Source organism: Triturus cristatus, chromosome 3_2, assembly GCF_964204655.1.
Source record: "Triturus cristatus chromosome 3_2, aTriCri1.1, whole genome shotgun sequence".
In the NCBI taxonomy this organism is placed as follows: domain Eukaryota; kingdom Metazoa; phylum Chordata; class Amphibia; order Caudata; family Salamandridae; genus Triturus; species Triturus cristatus.
This window is the reverse complement of record NC_140584.1, coordinates 325,179,465-325,198,960: the sequence shown is the minus strand read 5'-3', so window position 1 is coordinate 325,198,960 and position 19,496 is coordinate 325,179,465. Positions and strand designations below refer to the sequence as shown.

Here is a 19,496-nt window from a genome sequence, read left to right as displayed (position 1 = left end):
CGGCACCAGGAGAGGCTATTTACGACAGGAACCGGCAACCTGTCTTTTCCTTCCTGATGCAGCGAAGCGGGTAGGTGAGCCAGACTGCTCTGAGCGGGAGCAGGTGAGTATGGATTACGCGTTGAGACTATGCCTGGTCATAAGCTTTTAAGAGAGGTAAGAGGTGCTGGGAATTGCTGACAAGTTACCGCTGGTCTTTGGGAAGGGTACACTGACTCTGATGTTCTGTAGAGCTCTGCACTAAGACATAGCTTGGGCGCTTCGGCACTCTTAGCACACCGCATGATTGGCATATTGTCGGAGCGCATGGGGAAGGCGCCAGCAGCTATGCAGGCAGGTCTGGGGCACTTTTGAGTCCGTTGAATAACCTTGTCAATAATACCAATTTCACGACTATGGGCTTACTTTAACCTGAACCATGCCCACTTTCACTTTTAATGCTCTAGAGTCATGGCTTTAGCAACTAAACGTTGTGCCTACAAGCCCACATCCAGCATACCTTGGGGCAGATTTCTAAGCCCCTTGAGAGACATTTACGCCGCCGTTGCATCACTTCTGTGACGCAGCGGCGGCGTAAACCATGCGCCATGTTGCGCCTTATTTACAACGTGACGCATCTAGGGAAATGTGTCACGTCGTAAATCCCTGCACTACATTAATCCTGCGTCAGGTTTAATGTATGCAGGGTAGGCGTTCCTTCGGAAAAAGCCTGGGAAAAGTGACGCAGTGAAATCTACAAGATTTCCCTGAGTCACTTTTCCGACGCTGCTGCGTCAAAACCCTGCGCCTGCTTGAAGCAGGCGTAAGGCAAGACGCAACATGTTAGGTATGGAAAGCCCTTAAACATTGCTGGAGTTGCGTCGTGCTTGCGACACGACTCCAGCAATGCGCCACCCTTACGCCATCAGATGCGTCACGCATCTGTTTATCCTTGCGCCATGATGCGCTGCATTGTAAATGCGGCGCATCTGTGGTGGCGCAAGGGTAAACTTGCGTGATGCATCTTTCCTGGCGCATCCCTGCTGATTTGCAGGGATGCGCCAGGAAACATAAATCTGCCCCCTTGTTGTTTGTTTTTTCCTTTTAATAAACAGCGACACTACGTTGAGTGCCCATATACTCCGCTGCGGTCTGATGAAGCAGCACTTGAATCCTTGAGAGGTGAGCTGATACACACTCACCATGATGTTCAATTACTCTAACTGGTTACACAGAGGTTTTTAATTTTAATTTTTTATATTCTAAATACAAATGAAGGCACACTTAGAATGTGATATGCATGAAATCACGTTGTTTTTATCACTTGTATAGATTCAAAGAGGTTGTATACGGTGAAATACACTCACTGGAATTAATAGGACCATGTACCAATATCTCCATTTGGTTTTTTGATCCTTTTTATTTGTACTCTAGGTTGGCTGCTTTTCTCCGGAGGAACATCCTACCGAGAGAAGAAGTGGTATGTAGAACCACACCACACACTGTAGATAGTTTTCATTTAGTCACTAGGTCCTGAGGAATCACCAACTGATCTATTAGAGACATTTTATAGGCGAGAAACATGTAGACCACTAAGGGGTAGAGCGTAATTTTTGTAAGATTAAAACAAAATAGTCGCACTCCTTCTTCTTTTTACTTTTTAATCAGGTTGTGACCTCTCCGGAATAAAAATAATTATAGAGGATTCCCTTACCTGTTTTAACCCACACACCACATCTACATCTTACCAGGCCCCTCACACCCACGGCACCTATACGGCAAGGAACAAAAGATCTCCGATAAAGAGCCCCTTCATGGGTGCCCGTCGAGCATTGCAGCGCCGACTCGACGAGGAGCAGACCCATATGATGAAGCATGACACTTAGCTTGCTGGGTGTGTGAGGGTCCTAGTTCCGAAAAGAGGTATTTTCCACCTCCCCACCACTCTGAGTACTCACCAGGTGGCTAACTTGCCACCCAGGAACACCGTACCTCTTTTGTCTTCTAGTTCTACCCAGGGCAAGTATGGTGGACCTTTATCAAGCTCTCATTGTCCCCCTTGTTGTTTACTGAATACAGAAAACATCAGTTCCCGCTCCAAGGCATAGATTAAGTGAAAGTTTTTAGAACACAAAGAAAAGCTAAGACTTGAGAAAGCAATTGACATAGTAAAAGTCCAACATTACATACCTCTTTCCACATGTAATGGCATGGAACCGTATCTTTCTTGTGTTAAAGCCTCTGAAAATAGATTTTATCTTTCGCGGCTTCAGCCTAATAGCATTCATTACTTGGGGGCTTTGCCCGTCACAGGATCTTGGTTTGCTTCCCTACAGAGTTGTCCTTGCAACGGGGTTTCTCACCAAACCACTAAGCACTTTATGTTATTATGTCCATTGTATAAATTTCATAGATCATGATTTTTATGTCCTCTTCTTAGAGGGAGATCACCAAGAGGGTTTGATCTTCCTACAGTGACTTGAGTCCCCAACGTTTTGTTTTGCTGTTTTACATTTTATTACCCAGGCGTTGATTTTAAGAAAAAAGAATGCATTATGAACTCTTGACTGATGGGTTATAAGATGTGTTTTATTCAATACTTAACTCTTATTTTTTATGTTTTTATTGTATGCTGACGTCGCTAATTGTTTTCATTATGAGCTTTTATGGTCGAACATGACTGAATAAAGATTTTATTGAATTGAATTGACATAGTTATGAGGGAGGGAGGCAGATCATGGGCCCCATTGACACAACAGGGAAACTGGCAGACATATCACTGGTCAATGATAAGCTGTTCGGTTCTTGAGGAGAAGATCTTGTGTTGGTGAAACAGGTGAAGCAGTCCAGACAGAGGAATTGCCCGGAGGCCTTGCACTGGAAAACTGGCCTTCCTCAGAGCCATAGCCTGGGTGTCTTCGGTGTGCGGGAAACAAGGGGGGGGGGGGGTGTAGAGTGATAGGGCTGGTCAGAAACCACATTCTTAAACACTCCTGACAGTAACATAGGAACAGCATTTTTATTCTGTAGGAACAGGGCCAAGCCATACTCAAAGGAAAGTGGAAGGACCAGTGCCTCAGAAGTTCCTGAATCCATAACAGAGCACCCCCGTAACTGCTATCCATGCCCACAATGTTCCAAGTGCTATGTTAGCTGGAGAACTCAATCCCATTCAGAATAGTCCCTATACAATCTGCAAATGTCTGAGGGCTGGGACCACGAATGAATCAAGATGGTGACAGTGCAGGGCCGACAGGAATCCACAACCCTATGTTCATGCCTTCTCAGTAGAAGGAAGAAATCTGGTGTTGCCCTCCCACTTAGCAGAACCATCATCCCTGAGGGGCCTGCACACTCCACCATAAACAACACACATAGGAGGGCAGGCCACCTACAGCACATAAACCATCCCCTGAGGATTGCCAGCGGGTTTCAATGACGCAGGACTCTCATAAAGATTTATGAAGCCACGCAAAGCCACCCTGCGTGGTTTGAGTGGCCTCATAAATCACGAGTAATGCAACGCAGTGCAAATCGCTACATTGCCTTACTCTGCGCCTGGACGAGTTCCATGGGCATTGTCGTGGGTTTTCCCATGCAGCACCCATGGAATTTGACACTATCCTCATTTACAAAGTGATGAAAACCTGTGGAAGTGTCAAATCCATACACCTCCCAAGGTGAAGCGTAACAAAGTGAAATATGTTAGTTTGCCCTCGTTCTTTCTGTTTCCCTATGTGCTGCATTCAGCAGCACACATAGAAAAAGAAAAAAACGCCTGGTAGGATTGTGTTTGTGCAGGAAGGTGCCCCTTCCTGTACAAAAAAAAACCCTGCCTGCACCACAGTGCAAGGGTGCCTATGTTGGTGCTGGGCTGCCAAAACGGCACTAGCGCAGGCAGAAAGGACAGGAATGCACCATATTGCTTAAATAAAATGCTTTGTGCCCTTCCACTTTGGCATAGGACAGTGCAGCAAGGTGTCTTGCTGAACTGCTCTACATCAAAATGCCTTAAATGAGGCCCCAGGTATGCTTTGCAACACACCCTTTGGCAGTACTGAGCTCTCAGGCAACCAGGCCAGTGGTGGGTGAGAGTCCATTCCTGCATCCTTCCCTTAGCCATAAGGCAGCCAAAGCAAAGACACCACCAGTATTAGGGAAATAAACTAAAGTTTGGGTCTCATCCTCTTTTTGGTTCTTCTATCGCTCTTTATGATTGTCCCTCCGTCTTTTTGTCTGTCTCGCTATCATATTTTGTCTCATCTTCAATTTGTCTTTGCAAGTCTCTATCTCACTGCCAGTCTTTCACTCTGTTTCTTTGCCTGTTTACCGACTGTTTATTGTCCGACCCTCTAATTTTGTCCATCTCCTCCTCCTTCTGGCAGACTACCGCCCCCTCTCTATTAGACTCTCACACTTACCTCACCAGTCTCTCTATCTTTAGTTTCTTGCCTCTCCCTCTTTATGCCTCCCCTTCTCTCTGCCAGTCGTTCTCACTCTCCTTGCCTATCTCTCTATATTACCTATAATGCCTCACACTCTCTTTTTCTTTGACTGTCTCTTTCTTTACTTTTTTCACTTTATTCCCTCTCTTGTTGTCTCTCCCGGTCCTTCTTTGCCTATCTTGTATAGCTTGTCGCACCTTCCATTCTACTGGCTATCTCTCCCTCTTTGTGCCTCTCAACTTGACTTTCTCACCAGTGTTGCTTGTCTTTCTCTGGTTATCTCTCCCTCTTCTATTGTTTGTCTCACCTCTATTTCTTTGCCAGTCTGCATCTGTTATGTTGCTTATCTCTCGCTCTTTCATTACCTGTCCCTCTCAGATTTTCTCCCCCACATTTATTTGCTTGTCTCTTTATTACTTATGCTATTAGTCTCTCTCTTTCTCTGCCTGCTTCATCCGCTTATTGTCTATTACATATTTTTTTTTTACACTTGTCTCTCCCATGTCTGCCCTCTGTTCTTAGACTTCTCCCTCTGCCACACCCAGCGCTTTCCGGGTAGGGGAGAAACCAAGCAGCAGGCTTCGGAGCTCGCAAATGTGACTGGTTGCATCCGGACTTCTGAAAATAATAAAATGAAAGCTGGGACACACCTCAATCTCAACAAAACCTACATCGGGCTACTTCTCAGCAAATTTTACAACAGTCCCAAAAAAGATTGGTTGTCGAACCAATGTTGCAGACTGTAGCAAGTGCTAACCACAGAAATACCAAGCTGCTCTCAATTGAATTGTATTTTATTGTATTGCAACATTTTATAGCGCGATTTCTACTTGAATGTGGGGAACTGAAGTGCAGGGACATCTTAAGGATTTTGGGGGCCCTGGGCCAAATGTATTTGAAGGGCCCCTCTTCAGAACAGCTTTAAATTCATGATCCACTTTCAACTCTTTCATACCCTCTTTGGCCAAGTCACTGACAGCACAGGCACACTCATCATAATTCTAAATGTGTTCACATCTAATATTCAGGGATTGTGACCTGTATTTTCAATATTGTAACACAGCCGCAGCTCACTTACATGACTGCATATAATCTCTGTGACCCCCTCCCGTTTCGCATATGTGAGGCCCTATTTCAATCTAAAAGAAACGTTTTTATGGATGTTGGTTGAAACATTAGCACAACATTTCTCTGCAAAATGTCTGTAATAGACTCTCACACATAACCCAAATTACAAATAAATGAAAGGAAAAGAGTATTTAAAACAATCTGTTTAAAATTATTAAAGCACATCTGGGCAAGACTCTACAGAACAGAGCTGGCTCTATCAGGGGACCTTCTGAAAGGCTGTGACCCTGAACCAGAGTCCACTTTTCCCATGCCTTAAAACGTCTCTGCTAAAGTGCGTGCCTACATGGGTAGCACACTACACTGTGCAGGGTGTTTGGTTGCAAGTGTGCTGTCCTGGTTTTGATCCTGTGTGGGAAGTGTTACCATGTCATGTGTGATGACCACAGAGGTGGGGTTATGGTGTTATTGGATGCAGCGCTTCCCAGTGTGACTGAGGAAGAAGAGTGAGAGACTTCATGACATCAGTACGGAAAAATCACAGGGTTATACTGAGATTACACATGGCTGACTGAAGTTATGGGTATTCCTAGAGAACCCTGGGGAGCTTATTTTCTTTAATGGCTGCTCAGTGTACGACTGGCCTTTCAGGCCTTTTCAGATTGTTTCCTGGTAATATTCAGTACAAACTTGTTGCTTTATCAGTGAGAAGGTACAACTGCAGGAAAATGGTACAGCGACTAGGAGGACCCAGGCAGCGCTTAGTGCATTGCCACCATGCCTCAAACCCGTTGGATATTCACTCCATGGCCCCGCATTCCCGGCCTGTTCCCGTACAGGTTTAAACAAGCCTCCCTCGAGCATACCTCCTTATTACGGCCTCACCGTACTTCTACGACCGGACCTTTAATTTTACTGAGTTCATTGGGCAATCTCTTATGCTCAGGCCAGAAAATTATCTTGTCCTGATGATGATGCTAGTATTTCACGACAGGATCGAAACGTCGTCGACCTAAGCAAACAACGTGCACATTAATCCATTGTGTAAAAAAAGTGCATTTGTTGTTGTTGTCTAAAAAGCTTCTAACATTGGATAATGTACATAAGCTCTGCCCTTATTGCCTGAAATGCCTTTTTGTTTACTTGTATGTAACTAATCTTTATGTGATGTCAGTTCTCCCTGAAGGATACAGGACTGTGTCCCACACAAAGTATGTTTTCGTAATTGTGAATATTACATTGAAGAATTAAAAAGGGTTTGTCCGGCTGGACATCCCTCTAATATAGTATCGACTCTGGACTATATGTATTCTCTAAGTATCCTCATTGTTCTAAGGACCACTGTTTCTTTAAAAATACTATTACCCAAGGTCCTTGATTACCTTGTTTGGGTTCCCTTGTTTTTTTCAAATATGCTCAGTTGTAGAATGTTCTCTACACCCCTGGGCTAATGATTAGATGCCCTAATCATAGATACATGGATATCTTTGTGCAAACATAGAAGTGCAACCCAATTTTTGCCACATGCACACATTGTTCATGAATGATACACCATATGGTCTCAAATCCCTGCTTCATCACTTGGCTTCTCATTTTGAGTGGTACAGTAAACGAAGGCATGGGTACATCACACATTTTAACTGTTACCTTGTGGTAAATACAAGCTAAACCTCATTCGTGGGGCTACTTTTTCCAGTTGTAAAATCATGCTGAATTCCCAAATATGTGGGTGTAATTTATACAGTTAGGCAAGTAGTAAACGTATGCAGTTGAGGTGGGAGGTTAGAAGAGTGTGTGCAAAGTAGGGAAGGAAAAGATGTTTTCTGGCAGGGAACGCAATGTAATCTCACCTATCATAATAAAATGGGGAATGAGGCTGCAAATGATTTTACAGTGCTTAATCAGCGCATGGTAAATCCAGGTTTGGCTACACCACGCCCAGAAAACATGGATGTAAAAAGCAGACTCACTTGGAATCAAGACTGGGGAATTCAACCTTGTGTGACTCATAATAAGGCGCCTTGAGACCCGCACGTGTGAGTAGCGTGAACTACAAATGTCGTTATTGATTGATTGATTGATTGATGGTGTGATCTTGGAAAATCAATTTATCACTTTGTCCCTCAATATTTTGTTTGATTTTAGCTTTCTTCATATTTTAACAGTATATATTGCACTGATTTTCAGTGCTGTTTATTACTTTATGAGTTCTGCAAAGAGATACTGTTTTGCTTTTTAGGTGAAAAGCTCCGTCTGGATGATCTGAACACTCTTGTCAAGTGCTCCATGCCTTAAACTACCTTTTTTCTATCATTCAATTAGCTTCCCTTGTCGCGTCCATCTATGCTATTTCCAGTGAGTTTCCTTATGACAATGTAACAGAAACAAAGGTTGTGCCTTAGGACTCAACCCTCCCACCCCAAGCCTCGCCTGAACCATCTAAAATTTGGAAGTTTGAACCTCCCCAAACCCCTCCCCACTCTGCTCCCACGCCTGCACCTCACGGCATTCATAAATTATATTCCTGAACTCACAAACTTCCTTCTCAGATCTCTCAACCTTGTCTTTCTGTGTGCACACTCGTGTCTTCGTACTCACAACTTTGCACCTCTCATGGGACCCTATCATGAACATGTGCTCTGGTGCAGGGCACAGCTATTTCCTTTTTTGATGCAAGTGCACTGTCAAACACTCTTGCACTTAACTCTGAGTTTCTGTGTGTTCTTGCCACGAAGAGCTGCATTGACTCGGTGCAGAGCCAGTAGCCTAATTTGAATTTCAGGTGTTTAATGTCCATTCACATAACTCTACAGTTAATACATGAAGTTGAGCAGCCCAAAATGGAAAACGAGAGAGGCAATCCCTGGTCACCATTCTGATTCATCGCATAGCGCTTTATGAGCCCTGAATTTGCACTAAGAAAAGAGGTACAACAAAGTATACACAGTCTTAAAAGAAGAGCACACTTCTGCTTTGTGTCAGCACACCCTCGTGATGCAGCCCACCGCATTCCTGTTACACTAGTGATGGTATGGGAAGTTAATTAAATTCCTTTTCTGCATCAATTATCATCACTTACCCCGCAGCCGCCTGGTCTTGCCTTCTCGCACAGGGATATATCACAGCTCATGTACACTGAAGACTCTCCGTTAAAGACAAAGGTCACTGTCCGAAACAGAACTTCCAGGGAAGCGCCGTTGCGGATAATCTGTAAATCCACTGTATCCGTCACTGGGCAGCTGTGGAGAGAAGAGAGTGGAGTTACATTTGGAAGACTGCTTTTAATGTCACAGGCACCCCTACAGTCTACAGGTGTGGGGGGGTGGGGGGGGTGTCCACGCATGGCAATGGATGAAGTGCATCCACCACATCGAGTGAGGCAGAGAGTGCTGCGAGGACTGATTCTCTTTTCCAATCAGCGCTTCAAGGTGTGAGACTCAACCACTGATTGAGACTGTGCTGCAAAGATAAGCCTTGCCACAATATTGGTGACACTACCTCGAATACCGGATGAGATTCCGCTTTTCCCAAATAAATCCGGATCAGCGCTAAATGACGCATGTGCCAGGGGTTGTGTGCGCATCTGTGGATGGGGACAGGTGTTGGGAGGCGCAAGGATCCTTGGGACCTCCAGCCGCCTTTTTCTGGTGTGCAGGTTTTAGAGACAGCTGAGCTCACTGCATCAGTCGGCCAAGTGTAGGTGCATTTCCACTTAAATTCCTTCCCCCTTTTCACATTTTGTCTGAATAGAATACCAACGTGCTTCTTTCAGTTCCTGATGCATACACTTAAATCGAAAGGTGGGCGCTAGACAAATGATCTCAATAACTCATTCACTCACACACTATCACAGGGTATGTGTTCCCAAACGGAAGTGGCCTCTCTTCTTCAAACGGAGGAGGTGCAAGTCCTTAAAGGATCTACGTCACACGTGTCTGCTGTTCAGCTTTGACTTTCTTGACATCGGAGAATAGTTAATTTCTACTTTCTGCTTATTTATTCGTATGTGATTTTAAAATAACTTTAGCGTCTGCTAACTATTTTCACTTGTATAATGGTGTTATATGTAGTATTCATAATAGTATTTCATTCACTTGTTCCTTTAAGTATTAGAATGTCTTAGTGTTAGTGATTCTAGAGTTTTGAATGTGAGTTTTGTAAGTAAGCATTCAGACCTGGGATTTGTGCTTGTATAGTCGTGGGTTGATTACCTCAGAAATAAATTCACATCTTTTAACTAAATGAAGCCTTTTGGATTTCATCTATCTGAATGATATTGGGAACATTCATTCTACAATTATTGGCGACGATTTGAAAAATTTCGAGGAACCCACCGACCTGTTGTTTTATTTTAAAAAGGATAAAAAGGATTACAAGAAGGGAAAGTCCGTTCAACGAACTACATTTCAGTGAGTGGTATTTCGATTTCCATCTGAAGAGGGCGGAATGAACAGATGGTGTTTGACGCTTTTATGGAAATGACTGTATTTGTGGCAACTTCGATATCTACTGAAAAGGAAAAAACGGTGTTTGATCGTGAATATTTCTTTAAGGCAGCTGAGTGTGTTAGAATTGTAGCACGGATACGTTTTTCGCTAGTGCCGATTCTTTAAGCACCATTCATCTTGAATCATAATAAGGTGCGTACCTGGTTTCCAGTTTCACCGTTACGAGCCGCTGATTTCACCATTCCATGATGAGCGCGTACTGATGAAGCACGTACTGATACTTCTAACGCGCATTGAGTCATCACATTCAATCGTCACTACGTTGGATCACGCATCGTCGGCCATCTTCAAAACATATTCCTTGTGTTAGTCATCGAAATCCAGTCTAGTTGGTGTTTATAACGGTGATCGAGTATTCCTGTTTCATTTTCATCGTTCTCAAGCATCATTTTACCACGGAACGCTGAATTCCTTCAGCGCTGAGCAGGAAATCCACCAAAGTACTATTTCAATTTTAATTTTTTTGTTTTATCTCTTCTTGAATTGGATTTTTGCGCGCTTGTGAATTTCAGAAGGGGATAAATTGAATTTCTTTAATCATTTTAGTATGCTTATGTAAAACGGTTCAGATGTAACTCCTTTTATAGTGTTGTGAATACCAATAAGAATCCGTCATTTCAATTAATTCAGCCATTTCTTGAACACTGAATATTCCATATACAAGTAAACCATGTCTGCCTCATCCAACAATGTAATGCAGCCACCACCTTTTCTTCCCAATCCAGGAAAAACACTTATGCCATGGCATAGATGGTTCAGAATCTTTGACAATTATCTAGAAGCGATTGACGCTACAAAATATTCTGCAGCAAGGAAAAAAGCACTTCTATTTAACCATTTAGGCAATGCAGGGCAGGATGTGTTTGATAATTTACCTGTAGTGCCAGCTCCGTCACGTGATGAAGGGTGGAACGTATATAATGAGGCTTTGGCTAGATTGGGTAAACAATATGTAGATGAAACCTCTGTTATGGTGGAACGCCATTTATTTTTTAAGCGCAAACAAACTCAAGAAGAATCCATTGAAGATTATTTGGCTGTTTTAAGAGTTCTAGCAGCCAAATGTCAATTTGCATCTCAGTTAGATACATATTTCCGTGACCAGTTAGTGTTCAACTGCCATAACAAGAAAATACAAGAACGCATTCTTACATGTAAGAATCCTTCTTTGGACGAAGTTATGGATATTGCTAGAAGCATTGAACGGTCTGTAGTCTCGTCCAAAATGTTAACACAAAACCCCACCAGCAATGTAGTGTCTAATGTAATGCAAGTTGATTCTAATTCTGCCAACAATGTAACAAGTATAAGTGCTGTCTCCACAAAAGTAAAAAAATAATAGTTCAGTAGAAAAGAAGGGCTCATGTTATAGATGTGGTTCAAAGTATCATATAGGGAATTATGCTAATTGCCCTGCACAAGGCAAAAGGTGCAATACATGTAAGAAGATTGGGCATTTTTACACTGTATGTAGATTTACCAAACATAAAAGTAAAATTAATTCGGTTGATATTGAACAAGAAGAGCTTTGCAGTGCTATGAATAATATGTTATCCACTATTGAGATAAATACTTTGCGGAGCGACATAAGAAAATGTAAAGGGCCTTTATGCAGTGTCGCAATTGGTCCTATTGATGTGAACGTCATGGCTGATTCTGGATCGCCCATCACAATTCTAGATGAGAAAACCTTCTATAAATTTTGGTCAAAAACTCTTCTTAAGCATACAGATGTTAATCCTAAAGCATTCGGGGGGTTCGACATTACCATGAGAGGATATTTTTTGGATGCTATCACATTCAAAGGGAGGAAAATTCACACAAAAATTTATGTCGCTGTGAACGGCAGAGATATTTTAGGTTGGCAAGATCAAGCAGATCTGGGCATCATTTTAAAACCTGGACACGCAGAACCTGTTACCTTGGGTGACTTACCAATTTCAACAATTGTACCTAGTGGAGATAATGAAAAGTACGATGTAGGTGATGTAACCAATATATTATCCAAATATTCTAGAGTATTTTCAGATAAGATAGGTTTAGTCAATAATTTCCTGCACACTATCAAACTTAAGAAGAATGCGGTCCCAGTTGTTCAAAAATGTAGACCTGTTCCTTTGTCCGCTAGGGAGGATTTGAAGAAAACATTGAATGACTTATGTGCACATGACATTATAACACCTGTTGAATCATCGGAATGGGTTTCTGCGGCTGTAGTAGCTCGCAAAAGTTCTGGTGAGATCCGCTTATGTGCAGACTTGAGAGTCCTAAATCGCAATATTGTTGTGGATTGCCATCCTCTTCCCAGAATTCAAGAGATGTTGGCGAACTTAGGTGGTAGTAAATTCTTTTGCACCATTGATTTAAAATCGGCATACCATCAAATCCCACTTGCTAAAGAATCTCAATCGTTAACTACCTTTGTTAAACCTTTTGGTGTTTTTATGATAAAAGCATGCCATTTGGTTTAGCTTCGGCGGCCAGCGTATTCCAACGTCTAATGGATAAAACGTTTGCGGGTATAGAAGGGATTCAGGCTTTCCAGGACGATATTTTAATTCACACATCTACAAAGAAATCACATTATTCACTACTTGACAAAGTTCTACATAAACTTGAGGCAATAGGTATGACCATCAACAAAAGCAAGTGTAAATTCGTGACTCAAGAAGTAGACTACCTGGGGCATAATATTTCGGTTAATGGTATTAAACCAAAATTATCCCTTGTCAACGCCATCAAAGAAGCTCCAAGACCACATGACAAGGACGCATTGAGAGCTTTTTTGGGACTCAGTGAATACTATGCTTGTTTTGTGCAAAACTATGTAGTCACTGTACAACCTTTGAGAGATTTGCTAAAGAAAAATGCGAAATTTATATGGTCTGATGAAACTCAATCATCTTTTGATACAGTCAAAAGACTAATTTTGGAGGCGGCAGCTATTAGAGCTTTTTCTCATGGTCACAGTTGTATTGTTACGGTGGATGCCAGTTCAAAAGGTTTAGGTGCTGTTTTAAGCCAGTTAGTTGAGGGTAAGGAGTACACCATTGCATTTGCGTCAAGAACTTTAAATAAGGCAGAGTCGAACTATAGCACCATAGAACGTGAAGCTCTGGCGGGTTGTTGGGCTGTAGAAAAATTTAAAATGTACATTTGGGGTGCGAGATTTCAACTGTTTACGGATCATAAGCCATTGATATACATGTTGGGTGATAGCAACTCAAACAAGGCTTCCTCTCGTTTGATTAGATTACTTGCTAGGTTACAAGAATTTCACTTTGATATTAAATACATTCCAGGTGGCAGAAATGTTAGGGCAGACTGTCTGTCTAGGATACCGTTGGATAAGGAGGTTACGGATTTTGATAACAATAGTGATTCTGATGTTGTTTTTACTATTGATGATGTCACACAAATAAGTAAATTATCAGAGGAGGAATGGATTGAGTGTGCACGGAAAGATTATTATCTGGAGAGAGTGAAAAAATTCTTGGTTCAAGGATGGCCATGTGATAGAAGTTTACCTATGCAAGACAAATGTTTCTCGCAAGTTGCGGCTGCGCTTTCAATTGTCAATGACATTTCGCTAAGGGATGATAAAATAGTTCCACCCGAGTGTTTAAGGAGTAAAATCATAAGTCTGGCCCATGACGGACATTTAGGAATTTCCAGTACAGTAAGGAAAATCAAGGATGTGTATTGGTGGCCAGGCATAGACAGTCAGGTTAAGGCATTCGTTGATAAATGTCCTGAATGCTTATGTTCTGATAAGCACTGGCGTACATCCACTTCTCCTTTATGTCCAGTTGATTGGCCTAGTGGTCCATGGCAAAAGTTAGGTTTGGATTTCTCTGGTCCCTTTAATATACTAGGTAATGATTGTAAAAATTTGATTGTCATAATTGACTACTTCTCAAAGTAAAGAAACTCATTAAGGTCGGGAAAGGCCAATCTAAATTTTCTGAGCCTGCCAAAATTATAAAGGTCTCCAAAATGGCTGTCATGCTACAAGATAGGGGATGGTGGAATCGTAATGCGATAATTAAACTCAAAGAAGAACAAGCTAAGATTATTTGTGATAAAATGAGATCTCAATGCAAATATTCAGATCATTCGGATTGGTTCAATCTGGGTGATCTGGATTATAACGGTGACAAAGTAGTTATGTCTTCTCGTAATTCCATCCCATTGCCAAATGGGGGAGAAGGTGACAATAACTCCAGGTCTTCTCAGCTCTTGTGTCCTAGTGACAGGGTTGTTCCAGAGAATGGTGGAGGTAGGAAAGGATCTGGTGACAACAAGGATGTGAGGCATAGTTCTAGGACAAGAGCTCCACCAATTCGAAATGAAGATTTTTTGTACTATTCATTTATAGTCATGTGGGTGGGGGTGTGATTTGGTTTGTTTAATTATGTATGAAAGGGGGATGTGTTATATGTAGTATTCATAATAGTATTTCATTTACTTGTTCCTTTAAGTATTATAATGTCTTAGTGTTAGTGATTCTAGAGTTTAGAATGTGAGTTTTGTAAGTAAGCATTCAGACCTGGGATTTGTGCTTGTATAGTCGTGGGTTGATTACCTCAGAAATAAATTCACATCTTTTAACTAAATGAAGCCTTTTGGATTTCATCTATCTGAATGATATTAGGAACATTCATTCTACAAATGGCCACTTACCCATTTGATATTAAGAGCACAGAGTGCTCAGCGGTGTTGTTGTTGGGGGAGGCAACGCACTTGTCTGCTCTCAACGCAAACACGGCTGCATCTGCGAATGTAGTGAAGATGCCAATGTAGAGCGGGCTTCCCACCGTCGGTTGAGTATCTACTGTGTACGGCTCAGTAAAGGCATCATTCATGTAGGCAGCCATGGTGGCGGTGATGGCTCCCGAGCCAATCGCAGAGGGCAGATGCACTACCCTGCACATGCAAAAATAAAATTAGAGGTAAGCGCCGAACAGCAAGTGTCATGTACATAATAACGTCTGCTTTCTTGAGTGATAGACTGATAACCTCACAATGTTAATTTTTTATTTTAAAGATAAAACCTTACAGGAGCCAAGAGACTGCAGAGGCAATGCCAGTGATGGGGAATGGACTTTGTAGATGTGAAGAGATTTCAAGAAAGGTTTTGTGATGGGTTTTAATAGGATTGAAGGCAGCACCAGACGTCTGAAGAACACAATACATTTCATTATCTGAGCTAGCGTTTATAATGCACAATGTCGAAAACTACACAGCTTCCATGCTCTGAACCAACGCCCACCAGGGCTAACACTTTGTCATCAAGAAGGTGACGTTTTAGACGAAAATGTTTAACTAACCTAAACTGAGGGGAGTGCTTGCTGTGCAGAGCATCATGACGAAGTGCACAACATGAGGTACTGAACCTGCTTTCAGAAACTGGATGGGAAACGCAGGAGGTACAGTTTTGTCTGACATTGTTGCAAAATAAGTAATCTTCCATTAGTAGTGACTGCTATGTCAATAATTCTCTCAAAATATGCAAATCAGAACAAGCAAACTGTATTTCTGAACGTTAAATGGAAAATAGACAGGCGCAAGTAGATAAGGAGAGCCACCCACATGTTATCAGCTAAGCAAAGCACTGAGATGAAAGAAAGAACTGCAAGTTGGAGAGAGGTTCTTTATTTTATGCACTTCCAAAAGATCAAAAGCGAGGAGACAAACTCGTGGTAGACGTGCGGTGGCGGTCAGAGACGGCCGCACCAGTGGTCCAACTGCCATATTACAACTACAGTGGTCGGCCGGCATAGGACCGCTGCACCTGCCAGGGATCCGCAAGCCCTGGCAGTGGTGCAGCGGTCTCAGGGCCGCAATATGCTAGCGGTGCTGCTGCATCATGGCCAAGCTTATTACGAGTTTCTTCACCGCCACAGATTTCATTGTAGGGAGCCCTCCATGAAACCTGAGGCAGTGAGGAAACTCAGGGGGCACTACATGCCTACCTGCTTCATCATGGCCTGAGGATACATGCAGCCCCGCCCCCACACCACCAGACTTATAATCAGGCCCTTAATGATCTCCCTACAATGATGCATGCAGTACTAGAGTGGGATCAGTTGGTTCCTATGCTAACTATACTCAATAGGTCACCCAAGGTATAACATATCACAGGAAAAATAATGAGGATCCTGTGGTGGAAGCTGGAAGTGGGACATTTTTACAAATACTGGGGTATCAGTTTTTTTCCAAACCTCAATTTGAACCTTCGCTAGTAATATTCCTAGTATTAGGCTATTACATCTATGCATGCCTTGAAACACTTCAATAAGGCACATGGGGTTCTAGCAATGGCCCTACTCAAAAAAGCTTACTATGGTGAGGGATAAAAATCATTTATTCTGTTTATTCGTTCAATGTAATGTTAGCACAATGTATCTATGACAGTATTCAAATCACATAAATGCGAGATATGATTTAGCAGAAGCGTTATTTCTCTTCTCTGTGGTTACACGATAAAAGGGCCGAAAACCATACTGCCGCCATCTTGGTTTATGTTAAGCCGCGTGTTCAGATCACCTGGTTTCCTTTGCCCACCATCTCCATGATTTAGTTCGTACCAGCACAGAGATAGGTTAGTTGTATTTACGGCCGAGGCCCAAGGTCACATCTGCTGTAGGGAGTATCATGCAAATTCCTTCAGGCCCTGGGACGAAAAGGGAGTCACCCTGCCGACCTCCTCTGTATAGATAGCAACCCTTTGTGTAAGACTGAAACTGAACACTGTATGAGCTCGTCCAGGAGCCCAGGGACTAACTGGTACTTTTCCACTGGTAAGGCTTTGTATGCTGAGTCTGTTATGTATATAAGTGTGGTTTTGTCAAGGAGCCAGCAGTCTTCCTCGGCGCACCTGATGGGTGAGGATCGACGAGGCTCCTCTATGTCGAGTTTTGCTTTGGCCAATAAACGCTTGAACCTTCTACGTTGCCAACTGACTATTATTTGGTGAGATATTGCGGGCCACCGGTAAGTGTGGCCCTTGGGATATTTTGGTAAGTACTTTAGTTGGCGACTCTGGTGGGACCCCGTGATAGGGCCTTTCCTCCCCCGTATTCGGGTGGTAGGATTGAGGGCGTTCTGGTCGGGCGGGTGGAAGAGAGGGATTTTTCTTTTTCCTTCTCTTTGATCGATAATTTTTTCTTGGCACATTCACTCCACGCTCCCGAACAGGGTGTCCTCTGCTGCTAGTAGCCCTTCACCGGGGTCCTACAGGCTGAACCCAGGAGACGACCGTGTTGGTCCTAAGAAGTTGGCAGCGGAGAAGGAACATCCGTACCTGGGTGCACCTGGGGAGTAATTTGGTTGTTTGGCGCGCGCTATTTTGAGCGGTGCATTTGGAACAGTTAACTGTATTTTGGTTTGGGGGTCGTGAGTACCCTAGGAGAATTACGGAGGTCTTGCAGGGTGGTCCGGTAGGGACTGACTGTGGAGACTCCACGGATCTTTTGTGATTTAGAGACGCTGATCAGATGCCTAGTTGTTACCTGTGTGTAACTCACGGCCAGATTGTACTCGGAAAAGCCTATGGCTGTAACTGGGTAGCCATGAGACATATCTGAGGTGGTGCTCGGGCCAACTCAGAACAGTCTCAGTGGTGAACCAAGGAGGTCATGGGATGGTCTGTAGTCCAGTCCGTGGTCACATCTGTCTGACCGCCTCTTGCCAGTCTGTTGGAAGACTGCTTGTTGTGATTCTGTCGGTCCGGTATTTTGAAGGATTCTACACGAACGGGAGTCGACGGGCTCGGTTCGTATATTTGGATGCATCAAGTTTGGATAGATAGGTTAGGGTTGAACTACAGAAAACGTTATATAGGAAATGTCAATATATATATATGTTATATGTGATATAAAAGTTTGATTGTACGTCGTTTGTGTTTGTGTTTGTCTGCTAACTAACATGCCGTGGTTCAGTAAATTGAATTATTTTGGTTGTTGTTGTCGGACTAGTGACTCTCGTTTGGCAGAAAGTCAATATGCCCCACCGGAGGGCAGTCCTAGCCATTACATGTACATAAAGCATGGAATAGCTCCTTTATTGTTTAATACTTTGTGGCATAAATATACCAAAGATAATGAAGAATTACAGTGGCCTAAAACTGGTTCTTTTGATGAAAAGAAAATTGCCTTCTTGCAGGATCGGTTATTTTCTAGACGCAGTAGGCAATCTATGTTTGAAGCGTTAAACACCTGGCAGAAAGAATCTAAGCAAAGGCGAATGAGAGAAGAGAAACTAGCTAGGGTTAAGGCAGGACAAACCATTACTCCGAAAGCTGTTGCCTATGATAGAGCCCGAACAGAAGAAGGGATTGAATGTTTGGGTCGTAAGTTTAGATTGCAGGTCGATAAAAGTTATGTAGCTCGGCCTGACGCTGAAGATGAAATAGGAGATTTATTGGACATGCGTCCACCACCTCCATATGTTCCGCAACGTTTATATCCGGCAGTACCAGTTGCCCCGGTATCAGCCGTTGCGGTACCAGTCGCCCCTGCGCAAGTTTCAACTGTGCCGGCAGGAGCTCCTGCTGCGTCAGCACCTCCTGCCCCTCCCCTTTCCACGCCTGCAGCCAATCTGTCCCTGTTGCCCTCGTCTGCCTCAGATATTTTGACTTTATTGCCCAATTTGTTGTCGTCTGCAACAGCTGAATTTCCTCAGTTGTCACCCAGGTCAACACATTCTCCTCTTGTGTTGACCTCTTCCTCAGCGAGTGCAACTCCATTACCAGCTGATTCAACTCCGGTACATCCGTCCGGCCTTCTTGATTGCAGGAAGCTGTTTACTCGGTCAGCCTTAGGATCAGAGGAAAGGGAAGTTATTGCACAACAGGCATCACAATGGATGTGACATCCTATTTATACTTTGTCCGATATATGGAACACTATGAAAGACTATGAGCCCGTGATGCAACAGCATGCGTTAAAACATATGGCTGGACGCCTTATATCATTATGGGAACAGGTTCATGAAGGGGGGAAGGCTCCAGCAATATTGTATGATATTCATGATCAAGCGCACAAATTAAGCCCGGAGGGGGTGTACGGAAATATTAGAACAATGGTTAGTTATAGAATGCGACTTCAATCTACTGTTCCTACGGGCTCAACACAGTACCCAATGCGGGAGGTACACCCTATTTATCATCCAGAAATTACAGAAATAGTAGATGCACACGGGGTGGTTACCCGCCCACGAGTAGCTGCTCGTTTTCAGGAACAATGGGTGTACACCCCGTGGAAACGCAGTGAAGTGATGTCATTAAAAGCTCATTTGCCTGATCCTAGGAAAAACCCTACAGCGTATTATAAAGAACTTACAGAAGCCGCCTCATCGGCGGTGATGACGTTGGCAGATATAGAGTTTTTGCTCTATTAGTACCGGTAGACATATGGCGTCAGGTACATGACCAAGATCATGTTGCTGAATTTGGGGGAACATGGGATCAATTGAAAGATTGGGATAGAGATAG

General features: G+C 43.1%; 1 protein-coding gene across 1 annotated transcript in view; it reads right to left on the bottom strand.

Moving 5' to 3' along the window:
* The window catches only part of LOC146857284 (uromodulin-like), a 1,099,666-nt gene that overhangs the window by 112,362 nt on the left and 967,808 nt on the right, over positions 1 to 19,496 (bottom strand). The window contains exons 6-7 of the mRNA XM_085647029.1: positions 14,684 to 14,926; positions 8,572 to 8,731 (exon numbers count right to left, since the gene is read on the bottom strand). Coding sequence (XP_085503155.1) covers positions 8,572 to 8,731; positions 14,684 to 14,926 — 403 coding nt within the window. The remainder of the gene's footprint in view (positions 1 to 8,571; positions 8,732 to 14,683; positions 14,927 to 19,496) is intronic.